At 45.7% G+C, this 22,098-nt stretch overlaps 1 protein-coding gene across 1 annotated transcript; it reads right to left on the bottom strand.

Annotated features, from left to right (window-relative positions):
* Window positions 1-299: 299 nt before the first annotated feature.
* On the bottom strand, window positions 300-6,849 carry IRX6 (iroquois homeobox 6). The gene is made up of 6 exons (XM_073015722.1): window positions 5,916-6,849; window positions 4,441-4,698; window positions 3,664-3,773; window positions 3,176-3,483; window positions 1,736-2,347; window positions 300-760 (listed from the first exon to the last, which is right to left on the bottom strand). Exons 1-6 carry the CDS (start codon window positions 5,958-5,960, stop codon window positions 753-755), a joined length of 1,341 nt encoding a protein of 446 aa, XP_072871823.1. The 5' UTR covers window positions 5,961-6,849; the 3' UTR covers window positions 300-752.
* Between the last annotated feature and the right edge of the window lie 15,249 nt (window positions 6,850-22,098).

Genomic DNA, 22,098 nt, shown 5'->3' with positions numbered 1-22,098 from the left:
GACGAACCCGGAAACAGATGCAGTTTCCAGATCAACATCCTGACAAGTCCCACCACTTCCCATGCGCATGACCCGCGAGGTGGTCAGCTTGGCTCCACGGATTGGTTACGCAGCGGTTAGTCCGCTGAGCTGCAGTCGCCACGACCTTATCGGTTACCTTGTCAGTTTCTTTCCCAGCTACTAAAGGAACTGAGGTATGCAGCCCACGCCGCGCTGTCGCAAGAACCCCTGGCCGCAATGCATGTTTGCCTGCACCCCGACCTCTCCAAGCACCCCTAGCAAAGATAGGCCACACAGCATGGGTTCGGACTGATTATTTTTAAGGACACAAGGGGTTGGGAGGGGGAGAAGACGCACAGGGTCCTTAGTAGCCGGGTCTGTGATGAAGTTATAAAGTGAGGGGGCGTGGTGGAGATGAGAGACAGGGGTGAGCAGGAGAGGAAGCCTTGTTGAATCCAGAGAAGGAAGAGACTTGGTAGAGTCGTTGGGTGGGGCAGACTCGCCCAGCCTCCCACTCGGCCTTCCCCAAGGTGCCCTGCCATCTCCTCCGTGGGGTCGGCTAAGGTACAATTCTGCCCACCAACCCAGCTCTGCGTGCAAGGACAGCTGTTAGGAGGGTTTCTGTGTGTCTGTCTCTTAGGCAAAATGAGAGCTCCTGGTCCCTGGCAAGGTCTGGCAGCTTCTTAACCTGGAGATGAATTCGAAACGTGGGGCCCATTTCCAAGATTCTTTCGCAAAACGCAGCCGTTGCGCTAACCTGCTGAGAGAGGAAAGGTTGATTAAAACCCAAAGGCCGCTTAGTGGCAATTCTTAGGAAACCTCTGGGTCAGCCATGTCTCTTCTGAAGGCAAGCAAAGGGTCTAGAGGCAATTAGCTTGCCAGAGGTAATGTTTGGATCCGTTGTGTAAATTCAAATAACAGTGTAACCCACTTTTCTAAGCCAGCAGCTAATCCTGAGAGAAATTACTACAAAGAGCAGAATCTGACAGTAATTGCTGGAGGCTGCCTCATGCTTGGGGAATGTCCCTTTGTGGGGTGAAATTCCCTTCCACCAGGTCCTTAACACAGTGAAAGAACCAGCCAGCATAAGGGGACACTGATTGGCAGTCACTGGCCTGCCTGGGGATGAGCCCTTGGTAGAGTGCTCTCCAGGGACACCACCAGTCTAGGACCTGAAGCTGTTGACCGCAGGGGCAACTTCCCAGGGGTTTTGGTGGGACACACAGAGAGCTGCAAGCTGGACTTAAGCACTGAGGTTAAATCTATGGTGTGCGTCTGGCCCACAATCTTAGACTTCTCCAAAAGCCCTGGTGCTTGCCCAACCCTAGTAAACTCTGAGCAGCACAGCAGGGGACCAGCGAGTCTCCTCTGAAGGGCAGGCACAGGACAAGGGCGATTGTGCTAGAAGGGCATGGTGGCGCACACCTGCTGAATTTGGCGGTACACTGGACCACGAATGCAGAGATCCTGGTTGTCCATCTCTCGAACGGATTTCTAAGTGATTCTAGGTAAATTACAGTCTCCCTGTGAGCTTATTATTATTTGGCTTTAAAGTAAGGGAGTACTAGAACTTATCTCTACGCTTCCGTCTGAAAGAGTGCTGTGAAGCAATCTCCCATCAGGTCTGTGGCAGACCTGGGCAGACGGGAATGGCAGAGGGTGTACAATTGCCGGGCAGGGCGGTGGGTGGGTGTCTTTTGCATAGATACTCCCAGCGCCGTTGGGGGCCCACTACCTTCTGCTCCAGACGGGTACTGGCACTGCACTACAGGCTCGCTCCTCCGCGGGCACGGCGCACAGTTCAGCGGTAGTCCCTGCAGGGCAAACCTGGGGTTTCCAAAGGCTTTGGCTATGCAGGAAGACTCGTCGCACGCGGAGTCTCTGGGGACTGAGAGTCGCCGGGCAGAGGCAGGAGGCTGTCCGGGAATCATATGGCACTCAGGACTTCGTGGCCTAGGCCGGGTTGGGGGTGCACCTTCGACAGCGTTGGCTGCCGCGGTGTGCGCCAGAGACCAGATGCGCGGTTTCTCCACGCATGGGTAGTGCATGGTCAACCTAGGGCCGCCTGTCTCCGCCGCGAGGAAGTCAGCTTCTTCCGATCCGGAAGGCTCACTGAAGGAGAAGCGGGGCGCGGCCAGGCCGCACTCCCTGCGCTCCAATCGGCCCTCTCGAGCTGCAGCGCAGGGCCCAGGCAGCGACTGCGCGCCCTTTCGGAACTCCGTCAGCCTGTCTGCAGCTGTGGCCACTACCTCCTCGTCTTCAGCTTCCTCCTCCTCCTCCTCCTCTTCCTCCAGGTCTTCTAGGTCACTCAGCCGGAGCCCCCGGGCCTCCTGGCTAGCAGTAACTTCTGCAGGAAATCAAGACCGAGTGAGAAAAGCCCCAGGGCCCAAGGGAAATCGGAGGAATGCCCATCCCTGAGAAGCTTTTAGCAAGAAGCGCCCTGCATTCAGGGCATCCGCGGGCATCCGCGGTGTCATTCACCAGACCTGCCGTACCACCCCTTGCATTTGCCCCAGGGTTGTTGGCCGCCTGTCCCTGGGAAAGAATTCCTGCCCCAGCCCTGCCCCCACCCTTTAGCGGACTCCTCCTCTCGCGAGCCGTGCCAAGCCAAGGAAATGCCACATGATGCTGCCTGAGTTCTGGATCTCAGTTTCTCAATTGTGAAAAACCAGGGGGCAGTTTTTCCTCCATTTCAATATTTACAAGTGACTGCTGTTATATCATTTAATTCAGCAAATATTTACTGAGTGCCAACTATCTGGCTGCCATCATTTAGGTATTAGGTGTGTAAGGCATATGGCAGTGAGTGAGGCTTCTGCTGGAGCTGGCATCCTAGAGAGGGTAGTTGGCTATGTAAACTTTCTCACAGTGACAAGTATGGCAAAGGAAATCCAAACAGGCTGGCAGAACAGAAAATAACTGGGAAGCTATTTTGGCTTGGATGAGTCAGGAAGAACTTTAGGAGGTAACACTTTGATGTCAAGAAGAAGCCGGTTGTGTAGAGATTTACAGGTAGAAGGCAGTGCACAGGCTAATGCTCTGAGACACGCAGGGAGGTGCAAGGGTAAGTCTGAGGACCTTCCAGAAAATCTACCCTACAGGGCAGCTTTTGAAAGACCAAACTGCTTGAGGGCTTGTAAAACCCTTAAGGTGGAGTGGTGAATGTTTTCAGTACCTTTGGTGTCAGCATTTAGGCAGCCTAGCGAGTCCTCCTCTCCTCCCTCTGCCTTCCTCTCCTCCCCACCTTTGTTCTTGGGTGCCCATGTCATTTTGTTCTCTTTCTTGAGGCGCCGGCGTGCGTTGGCAAACCAGGTGGACACCTGGGTGAGGGTCATCTTGGTGATGATGGCCAGCATGATCTTCTCACCCTTAGTGGGGTAGGGGTTTTTGCGGTGCTCATTAAGCCAGGCCTTGAGTGTGCTGGTGGTCTCCCGGGTGGCGTTCTTTCGGCGACCAGCGCCACTCAATTCCACTGCGCCATACCTGTGGGGGAGAACCTGGCTCACATTCTAGAAGGGGAACAAGGAACTGCAGGCAGAGGGCAGTCTGTGGCCTGGAAGTGTGGTTCAGCTCCCTCCTTCTCCCCTGCCCCCATCCACCCTACCTTGGCAGTAGGGGAGGAAAGCCTCCCAGTGCCAGTCACCAAGGTCCTTCACTCCTTACCGTTCATATTGGTACTGCCCCAGAGTCCGCTCATAGGGATAATAGGCTCCTGGTTGTGCCAGGCTGGGTGTAAAACTCCCTGCAGCCTCCTTAAATTCATACTGTGGATTCTGGAGGGAGAGAAAAACAGAATTCAGGACTACAGTTGGGGAGGGGGCACGTGGGGTGGTAGCTAAGGGTCTGGTTCAAATCCCAGTATGGCCACCGGTACTGGTCGTGTGATCTTGGGCACAGTTGCTTAACCACTCTGTGCCTCAATTTCTTCCTTGGTAAAATGGGGATAATAGTACTTATAGGTTATTGAAGAAGACCATGCTAGCAGAATGCTTGGCAGAATCCCTGGTGCAGAATAAGTAGTAGTTAAATATTAGCTGCTGTTATTACTGTATCACTTACCCCTCCCCCTCCTCTCCACACACAACACACACCAGCTGGGGCATTTCCTGCTTTACTCTTCTTCAGGAGCTTTTCTCTGACCCTTTGTATCCCTGTGACATTGGGTAAAGTATTTGAACCCCTGTGCACCTCTATTTCCTCATTCATAAATTGAGATTAATGATTACTTGCCTACCTCACAGAATTAATAGAAGTATAAGTGTTTTCTAAACAGTATGAAGTTCAAGCTCTGCAAACTGTAATGTACTGTATTTTTTTGTCCTCCTTATGCACAGTCCTAACCATTTCCTTTCCTCAGGAGGTGTGGGTCTTTCCTTGACTTTCTCTGGATTTCACCTGTCTCTACTGCTCATGCCCCTGGGACTCCACCCCTGTACTCACCAGTGCCCCATACAGTGCGGGGGGCTCCGGGCTATAGGGCAGGTAGCCAGGGTAGCTCTGGGCAGCTGCAGCGGCCGTGTAGGGGGCTCCATAGATGCCCAAGGTGGTGCCCAGCTCTGGTCGTGCACTGCCCAGCAGTCGACTATCGTAGGGTGCACAGCAGAGAGCGGGCGCTGGGGTGGAGCCTGATGCTACATCTGAGACTGAGCGTGGGGTAGATTCGCAGCATGTGGTGCTGGAACTTGCCGACACCAGAAACTACAGGGGCAAGAAAGAGGGCACTGGAGGTCAGAGACCCCTGCCTCCCGCTGGCGGGAGCTAGAAGCAAAGAGGGTGAAATCAGATTGCTCCTTCATTCATTCCTTCATTATGCATTAACTAAATGCCACCCGGGCTGAGCATTCTGTTAGGTGCTGGGACGGGAATTATAAAAGGCATTTTAACCAAAATACCCTTATAGATGCACCTATGCCATTGCTAAGGCCCCAGAGCCCCAGGAGGCCGGGAAAATGTGAATATTCTGAAACTGGAATTAAAGACACCAAACCCTCAACCCCCTTCCCTACCCTCCTCACAGGATCCTGCAAAGGCGGAGCTAGAAGGTGGCCTTAGAGACCATTGTTAACGTCTCATTCCTGCTCCCCATTTTATAGATTGGGAGTGGAGGATCAGAGAGAGTGTGAGACTTGTCTAACATCACACGGCAGGTCAAAGGTCGAGCCGGCACTAGACAACAGGAAAATACACTCAGAACTCTAGAGAAAAGCTGCAGAACAGTGGAGGGGGTGTCCGCAGAACTTTTCCAGGAAACCCTTGTCAATGCACAACATCCACTTTGGTTTGGAAAATCGAGGGAGCCGGAGAGCTTAGGCCCGCCCAAGGAAGGGGTAGGAGAAGAGTCCAGGTCAACAAATGAACAACAATATGGCGAGATGGACAGCGTCGTAGCCTGCAAGTCCTTCCTTCTTTCCTTCTTTCCTTCCTTCCTTCCTTTCTTCCTTCCTTCCTTCCTTCCTTCCTTCCTTCCTTCCTTCCTTCCTTCCTTCCTTCCTTCCTTCCTTCCTTCTCTCTCTCTCTCTCTCTCTCTCTCTCTCTCTCTCTCTCTCTCTCTCTCTCTCTCTCTCTCTCTCTCTCTTTCTTTTTCTTTCTTTCTCTTTAAGACACTCCCGGCCACTTGAGACTTTTGTATAGGAGGAGGCCTGACTGGGAGATCCCTGTGATCCCACCCACCTCACTGAGCGCATGGTCAGAGTGTCCGTGTTTCAGGTCACAGGATTTTCCAGGGTGCACTCCGGGGTGAAACGTTCTCATTTAGGGACTGGGGATGTCAGAGGAGGCTGTGACACATTACCCTGGTCCTTGCTCCTTCGGGCTTCCCCCAGGACACAAGAGGAGGAAGATCAGAGACAGGCGCCGGGCACTAGGCACTCCCTCCACCCAGTCTGTCCCCTGTCCCCCATAGAGGCGCCTCTTACCTGGGAAGCGCCGCTGTACGGGTGTCCGAAGTGCGGGAAGGACATGGTGGCTGTCCCTGGCCCGCCTCTCTCTTCCCTTTCGAGTTCCCGTCTCAGCCCAACTGTTCGGCGCTCCCAGCAGTGCGGCGTCTCAGTTCCTTACACCGTGGCGGGTGCCCAGCGCCGGTTCCTCCGCCTGGTTGGCCCGAGTGGAGGCAGAGCCGAGGGCAGCCCGGCTGCCGAGCCCTGCGCTCCGGAAGGCGCCCCTCCGGCCCGTGGGGTCCGGAAGACAGAAGGGCCCATGGATGGGCAGGGAAAGGAAGAAGATGTTGGTTCCCAAAGGCGCGTGGTGGCGAGGTGAGGTGCGGCGCGGCGCGGGGCTGTGAGGCTCCGGAGGTGTCCCAGTCCAAGGTGGCCAGAGGCTCAGTGTGACGTCACGGTAATCCCGAGCCGCCAGACGGGACCCCGGGCCCCGGGGCCCCGGGCCACCAAGCGTGCCAAGCGCAGCCAGCCCGTGCGCGCGCGCGCACTCTCACCCACACTCACACTTGCTCCGGGAGGTTTGTGCAGCTGGCGAGGAACGTCAAAGACCCTGACCCTCTCAGCTCGGCGCTGAATCCTACCCCTTTTCGCCAGGAGCTCAGGCGCGCGCGCGCACACACACAACCTCTCCAAATTACCCGGGAGAAGTAGGAGAAACGCCTCCCTCTGAGCCGCGCAGGCCCCTGGCGCAGCGCGCTCACCTCCTCCCCTGCGGCCCGGAGGAGGCGAGAGGCAACCGGGGCGGCGAGGGAGGAGAGAATACAAAAGAAGAGACAGGAGAAAAGTGGGGGAGAAAGGCAAGAGAGAGAAGGAGGAGGGGAGAGGGGAGACATGAGTCTGAGTGAATAGAGGCGCGCGGGGGAGGGGGAGGGAACTGGGGTGGGCGAAGGCTGGGCGGAGGCTGAGCACTGGCAGGTGGAGGAGAGCAGAGGCCCGGGGGAGAAGCCTCCAGCCCGGCTTCTCCGCCCCTGCGCTGAAGGAAAGTTTGTTCACGCCACAGGCCCGGCTCTTGTTGGAACAGCTCCGGGCAGCGTCGGTGGATCCCACTGGCTCGCCCATCTTTGTCCTCGGGGATCTGGTTCCCCGCCTCAGCCTCCCCAGGACTTGGGCTAGATTCCGACTCTCCAAGTCCTGGCGTTGCCCAGTCCTTGACCTTGGGACTTCTCTGCAGCTGCCTGGTCCTCGAGTAGGCCGGATAGCGCCCCCTCGAGGCCGAGGCTCAGGATCCCTCAGATTCGGTCGGGAAACTGGCCGGGTCGGATCCCTGGTATCCGCAGGCTGCTTGCTAAGATCCCTGGGCATGTCTTCCGAAGGCAAGGCTTGGCTGCCTTGCGCGCGCCGCCCGCAGTGGCCGCGGGGCAGCCAGGGAGGCTGAAGAAGGCGCCCGGTCCGGGCTGCAGCCCCTGCGCTCCGCTGGGGGTGGCGCTGGAGAGCCGCAGTGGAGCGCTCCGGGAGGGTGGCCCATTCCCTGCGCTCCTCCTGGACGCCCGGCTGGGCCCAACGGTCAGACCACCTCCTCACTCCATCCCAGGGGTCTTCAAAGGGACACTGATGGGTGGGCGGTGGCGGGGGCGTGGGGAGGCTCTTTGGTATCCAGGAGGTGGCTGCCTCCTCCAGGCCTAGTCCCCAGACAGGGCACCTCCAGTTTGCGAGCACTGTAGACTGCACGTCTGTCTGAAGGCTCAATACTCAGGTCACAGCTGCCCTTCTGAGAGCCTCCAACCCGCGACGTCTAGGGGCGAAAAGGGACTGTCGCTCTGGTAGGGGAAGGTCTTCGGTGGGCACTGCAGGGATCCAGTGGGATTTGCAGGCCAGAAACCTCAGAAAGCCTTGCTTTTCACTTAACGGGGTCACCGCGCTTTATACTTTTAAAATGCTCTCCCAGGACCTTGCTGCAACTCCTCCGAGGAGCCATAGGGGTTGGTTCAAGGGCCCAGTTTTATTTTCTAGTTGAAACGCGAGAGCCTGTGGCCCAGAAGATAGCAACGGCTCTGGGTTCTTGCATGAGGTGGCGCAAGGTCTGGGGCCCTGGACGGGGCATGCCTCAACTCCCAGTTTGCCACCAGCACCTTACAGAGGGAACTGGTCACTGGGAGCCACTGATCTCTTTGGCATGACATCTCTAGCTCTCCACACCCTGTTTTAAAAACACATTCTGTAGAATGCTCAAGGAGCTTAAAGAAGCCACAAACCAGAGACTCCTCTGCTTAAGAGATTATTAACATGAGGACAAGCTCCATTCTAAATACTAACAAACACAGCTGCTGCTGCTGCTGCTGATGCTGTTACCTTGGAGAAACCTTGCATTCATCCCGGGAAACTCCTAGTTAGAAAAAGAATTATAGTCCTCACCAGATTGACTTAGTGATAAAAATTCACAGTAATAGATAGATCCCTTGATTTTTCAAAATGCACTTTGGAACTATCCACACATTTGCAGCTTGGATACATCTAGGCTATTTTTTTTAAAGTAAGAATTGGAGAGTATTCATTAAATTCATCCCTTGGGGAAGATTACTGCTAATTAATTAATTGCAAACATTTCCAGAGGGAAGGTATGTCAATTGTAAAGTAATAAAATTAGATAGTCGAAATACTGACTCAGCAACTTTGATTGCCCATTTGTTCCTAAGCAGAGTTTTTTTTAAATTTTATGACAGAAAAATGGGGCTGGTGGTGGAGAAAAAGCATTAGTCCTGTCCCTTGGCAATATGGTTGCAAAGGAGAAACTACCATATAGGAATTATTGATTTTTAGCTGATTTATAAGACTTCTGTTGTATCAATGCTGTGTGCAGGGCCTCCAGGCCTACTTCTTGTCTTTGCTGTCTAGGATTTGAGAAAGGTAACACAATTTTTAAAAAGAAAAGAGGATGTTGAGGAACAGTGGGGAAGGAAATTGGAAGGTAGGACTATGAAGATATCTGGGCATTTTTCTTCTTCTGGAAAGAAACAAAAACAAACAAAAGAGCAGGTTTTATGTTAAGACACCTTTTCTATTGTCTTCAAAGTTGCTTGATGGTTTTTTGTGGCTTCTATCAGAATGCTTCCCAGGGAGCAAGGCCTGCCATGTCTCCTCTGGCTTCCCAGCCTTGCAAGACCTTGATTTAATATTTCCTTTCCAGAGAGAGGCTGCATCCATGGTAAACCTCCCCTATTTTGCTGACATTTGATTGTTACCACCTTGAGCATTTAACGGAGTTTCCTAAAAATAGTTTTTATGAAATGTGCCTATTCTTCTTGTTATTTTGGGACCCTCGTAACAAAACAATGTCAGTGGGTTAAGTCAATATCAACCTCTGTCTGGCAGAAACCTCAGGTGAGAAGATGTCTGTTTCTTAGAAAGTCTGATTGAGGGGAAGCTGCAGTGGAATTTGCTTTTGTCCTCCTGATGGTTCACAGACTCCCACTTCAGCAGCCCGAGCTTCTCCACCCCGGCAGCTTTTCATTGCTTTGTTCAGCGCTGATTAATTTACTTTCGGAGAAAAAGCCCCAATTGTATATGTGTACACATAGAATTTTATTGAAGCAAGTAAATAAATCCATCAAATATAGACCCTCCCAGTTATATTTAAGGGAGTCATTCCACCTAAAGTATTTTAAACAAATGATAGAGATTCTTTTGTTGCACTGTGCAACACGCCTGATAGTTCCTCTAGCTGCTCATTAAAACAAATATGAAACAAATTAAACAATCAAAAGCCTATCTGCACCAGAGAGTACTAATCCACATTGTTTATTTGAAGCTCTTATTGCTTTGCTTCAAATGCACTGAAGTTCCTGAGCAGGCAGGGTAAAGGATGTATGTTTCACAATAAGCTTGCATGCAGGTACCACAAAAGACAAACAAACAATAAAAGAGGGAAAACAAACTGTATTTCATTATTTTCGGTTAAAAATGTCTACGATTTTCTCATGATTTAGAAAGACAGCAGATTTTACAGGGGGAAATATAACAATCTGGAAATGCCCCAAATCAACTTCAAATGCCTCAAATCCCAGATGGAATGAGTGAGTACATGAACATAATAACAGAGTTGAAAATGTGCTAAATTATATTTTTTAAGTATGGATTTTTTAGTGACTGTTTTTGAACTGAGAAGAATAAAATTTCCTCAAATCTATGCATGAATGAACAAGTGCATCTGGACAGATGCATCTATAATTTATACTGATCAGTCACTGCGGGTCTCATGGAGTAAAACCGAAATGAACACTAATTGTTTTGACGGAAGTAGTGTGCATAGCATCTGATTGTGAAATGCAGTGAGTCCCTACCTTGCCTGAATACATATTGTCAACAGTAACTCTGGCATCAGGAGGAGAAAATAAAAAGAGAGTAATTCCCAGATGAGAGTGTTGATGTCTCTTGTCAAAAAGGCAGCAAATAGAAAGAATTAACTTCTTTGGGATAAAGTAAAAAATAAGACTGAATGCAGAGGTCTTGGTTTGACAGCATTGTATTTCAGTTTAGAGTTAAAATTAGTAAAGTGTGTTAATAATAATAAAATTCTGTAGCATTTGTAGAGTGCTTGGGAGCTTTCCTAAACCCCTCTGCTGTATCTTATTTAAGGCTCATGATAAGGATATTGGAGAGGTGAGAAGCAAGTCTAAGATCACACAGCCAAGTAAGTGGCAGAGGAAGGATCAGACTTCAGACCTCCCGATTCTGGGTCTTTTCACAGAACCACATTTCAAACACCTAGAAAGCCAGGCACAGCCAGGAGATATTGCTAACTCCAGTTGGACTGTGTGAATTCACATATTGTGTGCCATGACGATGCAGTATAATTTAGCAGAAAAAACATCTTAAAGAGATGTCACTGTAAGAAAATTAAGTTCAGGGTCTGTGTGCCCTGTTTTACATGAATCTGTATTATGAAAGAGCTTATGTGGTAATTGGGAGTTTTATAAATTTGGTGTGAATCTTTAATTGAATGGCAAAGAGCGAACAGACCCAGCCATGACTGATATATACATCCAAAAACCAAAATAGCACCCCTCCCTGGCTGAAAAAAACCATCTTAAAAAAAAACACAACTAAAAGATAGTGTCTCTATTTCTACAATGGTTTAAAAACAATTCCTTGAAATTAGTTACGGACTATTTTCAGGAAGAGGAATTTTTAAAAATCTGGTTTTGGCATCGGTAGGTGGGGAGGTTTGCTGCATTAATTTCAAAGCAGTTTTTATGTATAAAAATTCTTGATTATTTTTATCCTGTGGATGATGGCATCTTTCTAATGAAAAGCTCAAGGCATCTGATGTGTTTTCAAGGAATTAAACTTTTAAGTAAACAACAGATGTATGGATTTGAAAACCAGGGAATAGTTTTTGAAGTCTAAGTCTTTGGAAAAGAAATGCGTGTAAGAAATTAAGACTTTAAAGGAATAACACACAGAGACTCACTGGGATAAGATGCTATGCCCTTTTCTCCCTATGTGATAGGACCTAGAAATGGTCCTTCAGTATACAATTAGGGAGTAGAATCATGGCCTAGACAATCAAGAAAGGGAGCCACAGTGTTGCTGGCTTCGGCTACAGGAGAGGCTCTGTGTTTTTGCAAACAGCCCTCTAACTGAAGCATTGCTAATATGCAGTTTATAAGGATATTTTGTCATTCTTCCCCCTAAAGGATTTCACCACCGTAGACGTGAAGCTTTCAATGAAAACATGAGCAGCTTCCAGCTTTATACATTTTCATCTTATTAGCAGCATTTCCCTAGAATTCTCTTCCTCATGCTTTCCTCTTACTTTTAAAGCTGAGCATTAGAACTGGCCGGGATCGTTCTTCTCTGTGCCACCTGGGGCCCACTACTTTAGGGAAGCTGGGACCATTTGTAATGTCACGTGCTAGCCATAGGTTATTTATAACAAATCTTCACAAATCAATAAAAATATGGAAAGTATATCATTTGTAAAGAAAAAGGAGAGAGAGAGAGAGAAACACATGAGACATGCCCATTAAGGGCACAGCCATTCTAATACCTGTATGTCGGCTTAGGTCTGCAATTAAAAACATTCTGATAATAAATCTCCTTGCAGTCTCTTTTAATGCTTTTAACTTTCCTGAAGGTTCAAATTGGTATCCCAAAAATGTGCCAGGACTTTCACAAGATATTTTATAGACTCATAAATAAATATGGCAATTAATCTATGCTATATTTCTTTCATATTTGATGACAATTTATTATGGCATTCACCCACTCGGTGCACAAAAACTCTAATGCACTTAAAATCGGATTTCAAACCAAACATTTTATGGGAAAATATAGTATTGATCATCCATTTAAAGACATCATGAGGATAATTCATAACCTGTTGTAAAAAAAAGATCTCATGAGGACCCTACAGATGAGTGGGGTGGTAGAACAGTCTATTCATAAAACCAGAGCTATTGGATCTGTTCCTCTTGTTTTCTTCATCCATCTTTGAGTTTTCCAGCACTGATTACTTTTGCATGTTGCTGTTTTATAAAAAAAATTTCTTCCATGACATTTTTCATAGTGTCAGAGGTTGTGGAATTTTACAGTGAGTATTTTCTATTGCAATTTTCTGCTGAAATTCTGACTGCAGAGAGTTTCAGAGGCAATAGAGGCTGTTTCTGTTACTTTGGAGTCAAAGCTATTATATGGTCATCATCATCCTTGTTTGCTATTGACAGATTGTGGTGGTTTAAAGCAATCTCACACCCCTAACAGACTATGGTCCTAGAATACTACAAATGCTTGAATATCTTTTGTGCATGTACAGTACGAGGGAGTCATAAGAACATGAGAGAATACAAAGATGCTAGTCCTTCTCTTCAAGTAGCACACAGACTGTCTGGAAAGAAAGACACATATCATTCATTCAACAGACATTTTTTGAGTGTCTACTAAATGCCAAGCTTGGTTCTAGGAGGTGAGGATTTAGCACTGAATAAAAGCAGGTTCCTGCCCCCAGCAGGCTACAGTTCATTGGTTAAATATTTTCAGATCATCCTGGAATCTCTTACCTAACACCATAATAATTTGGAAAAGGGGCTTAACGTTGATGGAATGCACCAAAGATTCTAACCACAAGGTTGAGTACTTTTTAATTATGTGTAATTTACCCTTCATTCATCCTTTTACCAAACATTTACTGAGTGCTTGTTATTAAAGAACACTGAGTTAGCAATTGGAGATTTAGTGTCAGCAAGACAAAATATTTGCACCTGTGGACTTTACAATTTAGCTATATTTTCTACCTAAAAAGTGATTATTATTTGTTTCATTTTATAGAAGTTAAAGTCTATGAGAGAGAAACTTGCCCAGTGTAACAGAGCTAGTATTGACAATCTAGGCTTTGAGCTCAAGCTGCTGGCTTCCAAGTCTTCAGAAAATAACACATATCAGATTAAGTGCTTAATTGCCAAGACAATGCGATTTCAAAAATCATGACCTCACCTAACATGTAGTTGATCTGTGCTGCCATGTTCCTTTTATATCACATGGTTGGCTTTCTCTACCCTTTTATGTCTATGCAATACCAAATATCGGTATGGAAAATGAGGAAGTTGGGGCATTCAAATAGATGTTACGGTCTTCTTGACACCAGTGCCTTTGGACGCTCAGCTGATATTTTACACATTTGCCTTCACTTACTGCCACAGTTAACATCCAAAAAATGACCATGCAAATACACCTCTCATAAATACTGGATGTTGGGGCTGGAGGAGGGAGTACAGCTAGGTTGGAATTTTGGAACATCAGCGTTTCAGTTGCCTGAAATCTTCTCACATTACCTGTTACATGTGTAACACTTTCATAACTTGCTCTCTGCTACTCTCCCTGTTACTCTGGGGGTTACATGGGGCAGCTTTTCTCACCCCCTTTTCACAGATGAGCAACTGAGGTTCACAAGGGTTAAGCCAGTGGCTCAGGTCACATAACTGATTAGCATAAGAGAAAACCCAACTACCTTTTGGTGTTTGGATTGCTGTCTGTCCTATGATGGACTTAAACACCTTTTTCAAGAAAGCTTAAAGAACTTAAGAAAAGTCTGCTCTTGGAGTTTGACACAGAATTTGGTGGCAGCCCAGCAGCATTTTCCATTTCTGGGAAGGGGGCACCTTGCGTCTTTCATTTTGGTTTGGAGACTGGATTTTCCATCACAGTTTTAATGCCACATGAACTTCTGCTTTCTGGTTGTTCAGGTTTGCTCCAACCACAGGTCCAAAAGAGAAAGAGAGTTTGCAATGTTCATGACAATTACATAGGCACAATGCTAAAGCTGAAGTATTTAATCAATGAGATAAACTCACCAACGAGATCTTGGTGTGGGTCTCTTTGCCTGCATTTCTGAAGCCCTCTGCCCTGAAGCTGACATCTTTTAGAGGTGGGTAGCTAGGTTTCCTCCCAGGCCCATGCTGGGCTGAGTCTGCAGAGATGGAGGCATTGGGAATCATGTCTATCTCATGGCTGGGAGAAAATGGACTTGACAGAGACAGCATGAAATACAGGAACGGGATTAGACTGTCAGTGTAGGCCGGAGAACATAAACCATTTCCTTTGTCACTCTTAGGCTCGAGGGCAGACGTAGAGCAGAGGGGAAACCTGCAACTATAATTATAAAATAGAAATTTATACATATAAATAAAGGAAAGGAGGAGAGTGGATATTAGCCACTAAAACTCTTTTTACATTATAAACACCACAGGGATATGAAAAAGTAGTGTAGGGATTAAGGGCATCTTTTTGCTTTGGGACTAATTTATTACTCTAGATAATGCAGTTAAAGGAAAAAGGGAAAATTGATACTTGGTTGTTTCTCTGTAAAAGTTAAATGTGAATTATGGGAGGGTCCTGCCCTTGGCTGTAAACACACAATGGTGAAGAATAAGGCAGCCAAGGGTTGAAGAGAGCAAAGCCCTGGTCTGGGAGACAGAACTCTGGAATCTTGCCCTGACTCTGCCTCTGATTGCCTGGTAGGCTTGGAGAAGTCTCTTCCCCCTGGGAGCCTCAGCTTACTCATCTGCAAAATGGAGACATTTAATTTGTTGATCTACAGAGGTCACTTTCTTTTCCAGGACCATAAACCCCTTCTCCTAACTTTAAATGCAGTCCTTACCTTTGGTGGTGCATCAGAATCTTTAAAAAGCACAGATACTTAGCCTCACCCTCTGAGATTCCAAGCAAGCCTGCCATGGGACCCAGAAATCTGTATTCAATGAAAACATGAAATAAAAGTAGAACATGCAAGTGATGAAAGGTCAACAACCTGTGGGAGATGTGGCTGGCTGTCCAGCTGCTCCTTCCTTGCTCCTTCCTTGCTAACAACACCTTCATGTTGTCCGGCATGGCCAAGTGCAGTCACGGCCTTCTGCTCCTGAGTTTCTGGCATCTTCTGCTCAGGGGAGAGGAGCATGCCACATGACTCAATTCTGCTCCATAAAACCCGGAGGAAATCTGAATGGGAGATTCTGAAAAAGCATTAGTTTTCATAATAGAAGAGGACAGAGGCAGTGGTGTCACCTCCCCCTTCTTTTGAACATGAACATGATAACTAAGGCATTTATTAGTTCAACAATGTTTATTGAGAACTTACTCTGCACCTGGTAGGGTTTTAAGGTGCTGGGATATGGCTGAGAACAAAACAAAGTCCCCATCCTCACACAGCTGACATTCTAGAGCAGAAGATAGACAATAAACAAGGTACACAGGCAAAATATATGGATGTTGGATGAAGAAGAATTCCATGGAGAAAAAAACAAAACAAAGAAGGAGAGTAGCTATGACAGTGAGGCCAAGATAATTGCAAGAAAGTAGCCCTGATACCAAGGAGCCAATAAACCACTACTTCAGTACTTCTAGTTATGTAAGACAAATAAACTGGTTTTGTTTTAAGTCTCTGTTAATTTGGTTTTCTATTACTTACAGCTGAATGAATTCCTGAGCCAGTGTGTAGGAGGGTGCAAAGAGACAAATAAGTCATATGATTATTTCATCCACACTCCCAGATGCATGGGCTCTGAACAGTTTCTTGGCTGCCTTCCAGAATTTTCTACGTTAATAACATAAATATAAGTTATACATAGGAAATTTCTCTCTCTCTCTCTCTCTCTCTTCCCCCCACTCACCATCTCTCTCTCTCTCTGTCTCACACACACACACACACACACACACACACGTAATGGCAGCTTGGTGGTTGGGAGATGGAGGCAGCTGATATGGTATAGCATAGTATATGGACAGCCGGATTAGTGGCCCCACCACTTACTAGCTACATTATCTTGAACAAGTTGCTTAGCCTCTGTGTTCCAATTTCCTCATCAGTAAAATGGGGATGATAAGCCTGCCACACAAGTTTCTTCTGATGATTTAATAATTTATTATGTAAAACACGTAGAACTGTCCCTCGTACATTGCAACCACTCAGAAATGTTCGCTATTTTTCTATAGGGAATGCCATTCTACTGCTTTTCCTTTTCACTTAAGAATCTATTTGTAAACTAGAAAATCTAGAAGAAGTGGATAAATCCCTGGACACACACACCCTCCCAAGACTGAACCAGAAAGAAGCTGAATCCCTGAATAGACTAATAATGAGTTCTGAAATTGAGGCAGTAATAAATAGCCTACCAACCCCCTCCTCCCCCAAAAAAAATCCAGGACCAAACGGATTTACAGGTGAATTCTACCAGAGGTACAAAGAAGAACTGGTACCATTTCTTCTGAAACTATTCCAAACAGTTGAAAAGGAGGGACTCCTCCCTAACTCATTTTATGAGGCCAGCATCATCCCGATACTAAAACCTGGCAGTGATGCAACAACAACAACAACAACAACAACAAGTTCAGGCCAATATCCCTGATGAACATTGATGCAAACATCCTCAATAAAATAGGGGCAAACTAAATCTAGCAGCACATCAAAAAGCCTACTCACCATGATCAAGCCAGCTTCATCCCTGGGACGCAAGTCTCATTCAACATACACAAATCAATAAACGTAATTCATTACATAAACAGAACTAAAGATAAAAACCACATAATAATTTCAATAGATGCAGAAAAGGCCTTTGATAAAATTCAATATCCCTTCATGTGAAAAACTCTCAGTAAACTAGGTAGTGAAGGAACATACCTCGATATAATAAGAGCCATTTATGACAAACCCTCAGCCAATATCATACTGAATGGGCAAAAGCTGGAAACATTCCCCTTGAAAACCAACACAAGACAAAGATGCCCTCTGTCACCACTCCTATTCAATACAGTATTGGAAGTTCTGGCTAGGGGTATCAGGCAAGAGAAAGAAATAAAGGGTATTCAAACAGGAAGAGAGGAAGTCAAATTGTCTTTGTCTGCAGATGACATAATCTCATATCTAGAAATCCCCATTGTTTCATCCCAAAAGCTTCTTAAGTTTATAAGCAGCTTCGGCCAAGTCTTAGAATGCAAAATCAATGTGCAAAAATCACAAGCATTCCTATGCACCAAAAACAGACAAGCAGAGAGTGAAATCATGAATGAACTCTCATTCACAATTGCTACAAAGAGAATGAAATGCCTGGGAAAACAACTAAGAAGGGAACTGAAGAACCTCTTCAAGAAGAACTACAAATCGCTGCTCAAGGAAATTAGGGAGGACACAAACAAATGGAAAAACATCCCATGCTCATGGATAGGAAGAATCAATATCATGAAAATGGGCATACTGTCCAAAGTAATTTATAGATTCAGTGCTATTCCCATTAAACTACCATTGACATTCTTCACATAATTAGAAAAAAAAATTTTAAAATTCATATGGAACTGAAAAAGAGCCCATATAACCAACACGATCCTAAGCAAAAGGAACAAAGTTGGAGGCATCACACTACCTGTCTTCAAATTATACTACAAGGCTACAGTAACCAAAACAGCCTGATACTGGTACAAAAACAGACACATAGACCAATGGAACAGAATAGATAACTTAGAAATAAGACTACACATCTGCATCCATCTGATCTTCGACAAATCTGACAAAAACAAGCAATGGGGAAATAATTCCCTATTTAATAAATGGTGCTGGGAGAACTGGCTAGCCACATGCAGAACATTGAAACTGAACCCCTTCTTTACACCTTATACAAAAATTAACTCAAGATGGATTAAAGACTTAAATGTAAAATTCAGAACTATAAAAACCCTAGAAGAAAATCTAGTCAATACCATTCAGGACATAGGCACAGGCAAAGAGTTCATGACAAAAATGTCAAAAGCAATTGTAACAAAGGTAAAAATTGACAAGTGGGATCTAATTAAACTAAAGAGGTTCTGTACTTCTGTACAGCAAAAGAAACTATCACCAGAGTGAACAACCTATAGAATGGGAGAAAATTTTTGAAATCTATCTGACAAAGGTCTAATATCCAGAGTCTACAAGAAACTTAAATTTACAAGAAAAAAGAACCCATGAAAAAGTGGGTAAAGGATATGAACAGACACTTCTCAAAAGAAGACATTTATGAGGCCAGCAAACATTTAAAAAAGCTCAGCATTACTGGTCATTATAGAAATGCAAATCAAAACCACAATGAGATATCATCTCCTGCCAGTCAGAGTGGCGATTATTAAAAAGTCAAGAAACAACAGATGCTGGCGAGGCTGCAGAGAGATAGGAAAGCTTTTACACTGTTGGTGGGAATGTAAATTAGTTCCACCATTGTGGAGGACAGTGTGGAGATTCCTCAAAGACCTAGACCCAGAAATACCATTTGACCCAGCAATCCCACTATTGAGTATATACCCAAAGGAATATAAATCATTCCATTATAAAGATACATTCATGTGTATGAATGTTCATTGCAGCACTATTCACAATAGCAAAGACATGGAATCAACCCAAATGCCCACCAATTATAGACTGGATAAGGAAAATGTGGTACATATACACCATGGAATACTATGCAGTCATAAAAAGAAATGAGATCTTGTCCTTTGCAGGGACATGATGGAGCTGGAAGCCATTATCCCCACCAAACTAATGCAGGAACAGAAAACCAAACACCTCATGTTCTCACTTATATGTGGGAGCTGAACAATGTGAACACATGGACACAGGGAGGGGAACAACACACACTGGGGCCTGTGGGGGAGGGACAAGGGGGAAGGGAGAGTATCAGGAAAAGTAACTAATGCATGCTGGGATTAATACTTAGGTGATGGGCTGATAGGAGCAGCAAATCACCATGGCATACGTTTACCTATGTAACAAACCTGCACATTCTGCACATGTACCCTGGAACTTAAAATAAAATAAAAAGAATATATTTCTTCATCTTTCCAACATGCACAGAGATACCCCTCTTTTGACGTCTATGTGGTATTCCTTAGTATGGAGGAGACAGTATTTTTTCTCTTAATGACCATGGGATATTTTGATGGGTACTTTTGATGGATGACCATGTTCTAAGAGGATTTTTGCCCAGGCAGAAGGTAGCCAACAGCAAAAAAGAGAATCTGCTGAGATTGGCCTTTTTTCTTCTTTGTTATCTTTCATTTTACCTACTTTCCTGTCTCCCACTCTCTTCCACCCCACCCTGTACTCTTTTCCCTTTAGTTATATGCAGGGCCAAGCATGCTTACAGGGCAGCATTTATGATATACCCTTCTTCAACATTTCATAACTGATTCTTTCTAGCATCTTATTCCATGAGGCCACATCTCCTGTTTAAGAATGGACTCAAAAAAAAAAAAAAAAAAAAAAAGCAAATGAACCCAGTAGTCCTTTTTTTACAGAGACATATGAGAGCTAATTTGGAGAATTAATCTTATGAAGGAAGAGATGTTTAAATAACAACTGGTCCACTGGGAGACAAAGAATTAAATAAATCAGAAAATAATAATAATAATGTGGCATGTTAAGTGCATAATGGGCAATGAAAGTAACTAATCTTAACTACTCTTGCCTTATATATGTGTGCAAAGAACCAATAAATGATCTGGCTGAGACAGACTAGTTGGGTTTTTAATCAGAGAAGAAAAGAAGCATTCCAGGTAGTAGCATTGTGAATGGCATACACAAAGCCACAGAGTGAGCTATTCAGGGATCCTAACAGTAGGATAGATGGGAAGGAATGAATGAAATGGAGCCAGAGAAGGTGGTCAGGGTGCATTCAGAAGTATATTGGGTCTCTCTGAGTCACTCAGCAGCAGCAGCTCTGGGCTCTAGCAGAGTGTCACACATAACAGTGCCGATGAAATGCAGCGTCTTCTGGAATTCGTTGCCCAGGCATACACTGTAGTCTTCTTCCCTGTCCAACACCCTGCTCTATGATTCTGTGGGGACTTCAAAAGTAAGCAGGTGCAGCTGATGAGCTTTAGGGAGGAATACAGAACAGCTGTCCATGGGCAGTGAGAAGCTGAAAATTATGTGTGTCTGTATTGAGAGTGGGTGGATTAATATAGACATTAGTCAAGACTCTTTTGGTTGCATCAAAAATGGACCCTAGTTCACCTAAGTGAAATGAAAAAGCTACATTTGAACGGCAGGGGGATGAAAAGGTGAGTTAAGACATCCCATCTTAGGAAGTTAGATGCAGAGATCTCAGCAAGAGGCTTGAGACTTTCTCTGGAGGGGCCTGCTGTGAAGAAATCTTGACCTCCAACAGAAATGTCCCTTGGAATAAGTGTCATATTCCTAAAAGAAAAAACTGATTTGTCCATTTTTTGGCCCAGTGTTTTTGTGGCTGAACAAATCAACCATGGCCACAGAATGGTGGGGGTGTGTCCCAAATTTGGGCCCTGAAGATTGGGGTGATCTGCTGTGAGCCCAGCAGCACCCACCCAACCCCAATCCAAAATGGGAGATCATGATGTATTAATTCTTGGAAAGCATCAATAACGGCACTCTCCAGGAATGAAGCAAAGCTGTCCACCATTCAAAGCTTGGCGTGGGGTAGTTAGATCTACCCTTGCTGGATCCAGGCTTTAAGAAAGTTCGACTTTATAATTTATGAAGGCAACAGGGAGCCAACAAATCCATTCAGCACACATGAAATATTTCAAGTGAGGCACCAGGGAACTGGAGCAGGTCTTAGAGAAGATGGATTTACATCTGGCAATAAATCCCAACTCCAGTAACCTTTGCACTTAGGTCTGGATTTTGTCTGGATATTAAAGCCTTTATAAGTGTTTAAGAGCATGAACTCTGTAGGGGTTAGAATTTTTCTTGCCTTCTCTCCAAAGGAATTGGGCTGCCAGGACAAGGTTGGGGGGGCCTAGTACCTTTCATTGACCTGGCACTGGGGCTCTTTATTTTGAGTGTGCTTCACCTCTGACCATAGATGGACTTGGTTTCATTACCTTTCTGGTGATGTCCTTGACCTTTCTGAGCTCCAGTGTCCTCACTTGTGAAATGGAGGTGTCCTTACTAACCTCATAGAACTATCATGAACATTAAATCCATAACATATTTGGAATCATTTTGTAAAATAACAAAAGTGAATGAATACAATTATTTTGTGATCTTGCCGTAGTTTAGTTTTTGAGGTAGAAAACTCTTGCTTCGGGCCTCAGTTCTGGCTTGGGGAAGTCACTCATCTCTCCGAGCCTCAGTTTCCTCATCTATAAAATGGGGACAATAGTGCCTATCTCATGGTATTATTGTGAGGGCTAAACAGTAATGCATAAGTGGTCTTATAAGAGTCTGAGAACAGGGTCAACGCATAGCACATGACGACCCTCGCCATGCCCTATGGAAGTACTCAAGAAGTCAAGCCTAACATTCATGGTGGATGCAAGAGTCCGCAGGGATTAAGAGGCTTTTGGAGTCCCTATTTGTGCAGAGAGCCCTACTGTTCATCTGTATACACTTCTTTTCTTCCTGGACCTGCTGGAGACAATACTTCCAAGCCCCCTTACAGTTGGAAAAGCCATGTTACTAGTTTGGGATACAGAAATATGAGCAATGTGAGTCACTTCTAGGTGGAGGCAGCAGTAAGTTTTCATGTGAGATGATCATTACTCTCTTTTCCTGCTTCTGCAAATGTGCAGGCTTTGGGTTGACATGGTGGAGCTACTGGATCTCTAACTCACTGACTGGAGGACAGTTGGTCTTGAGACTCTCAGACTTACAGCAAACTTTGCATAAATTAACACACTGATACTTGGGAGATATTTGTTATTGCAGCATATCCTAGCCTACTCAGAC

The sequence above is a fragment of the Chlorocebus sabaeus genome, chromosome 5, assembly GCF_047675955.1.
Source record: "Chlorocebus sabaeus isolate Y175 chromosome 5, mChlSab1.0.hap1, whole genome shotgun sequence".
NCBI lineage: Eukaryota > Metazoa > Chordata > Mammalia > Primates > Cercopithecidae > Chlorocebus > Chlorocebus sabaeus.
This window is presented reverse-complemented; position numbering and strand designations above follow the sequence as displayed.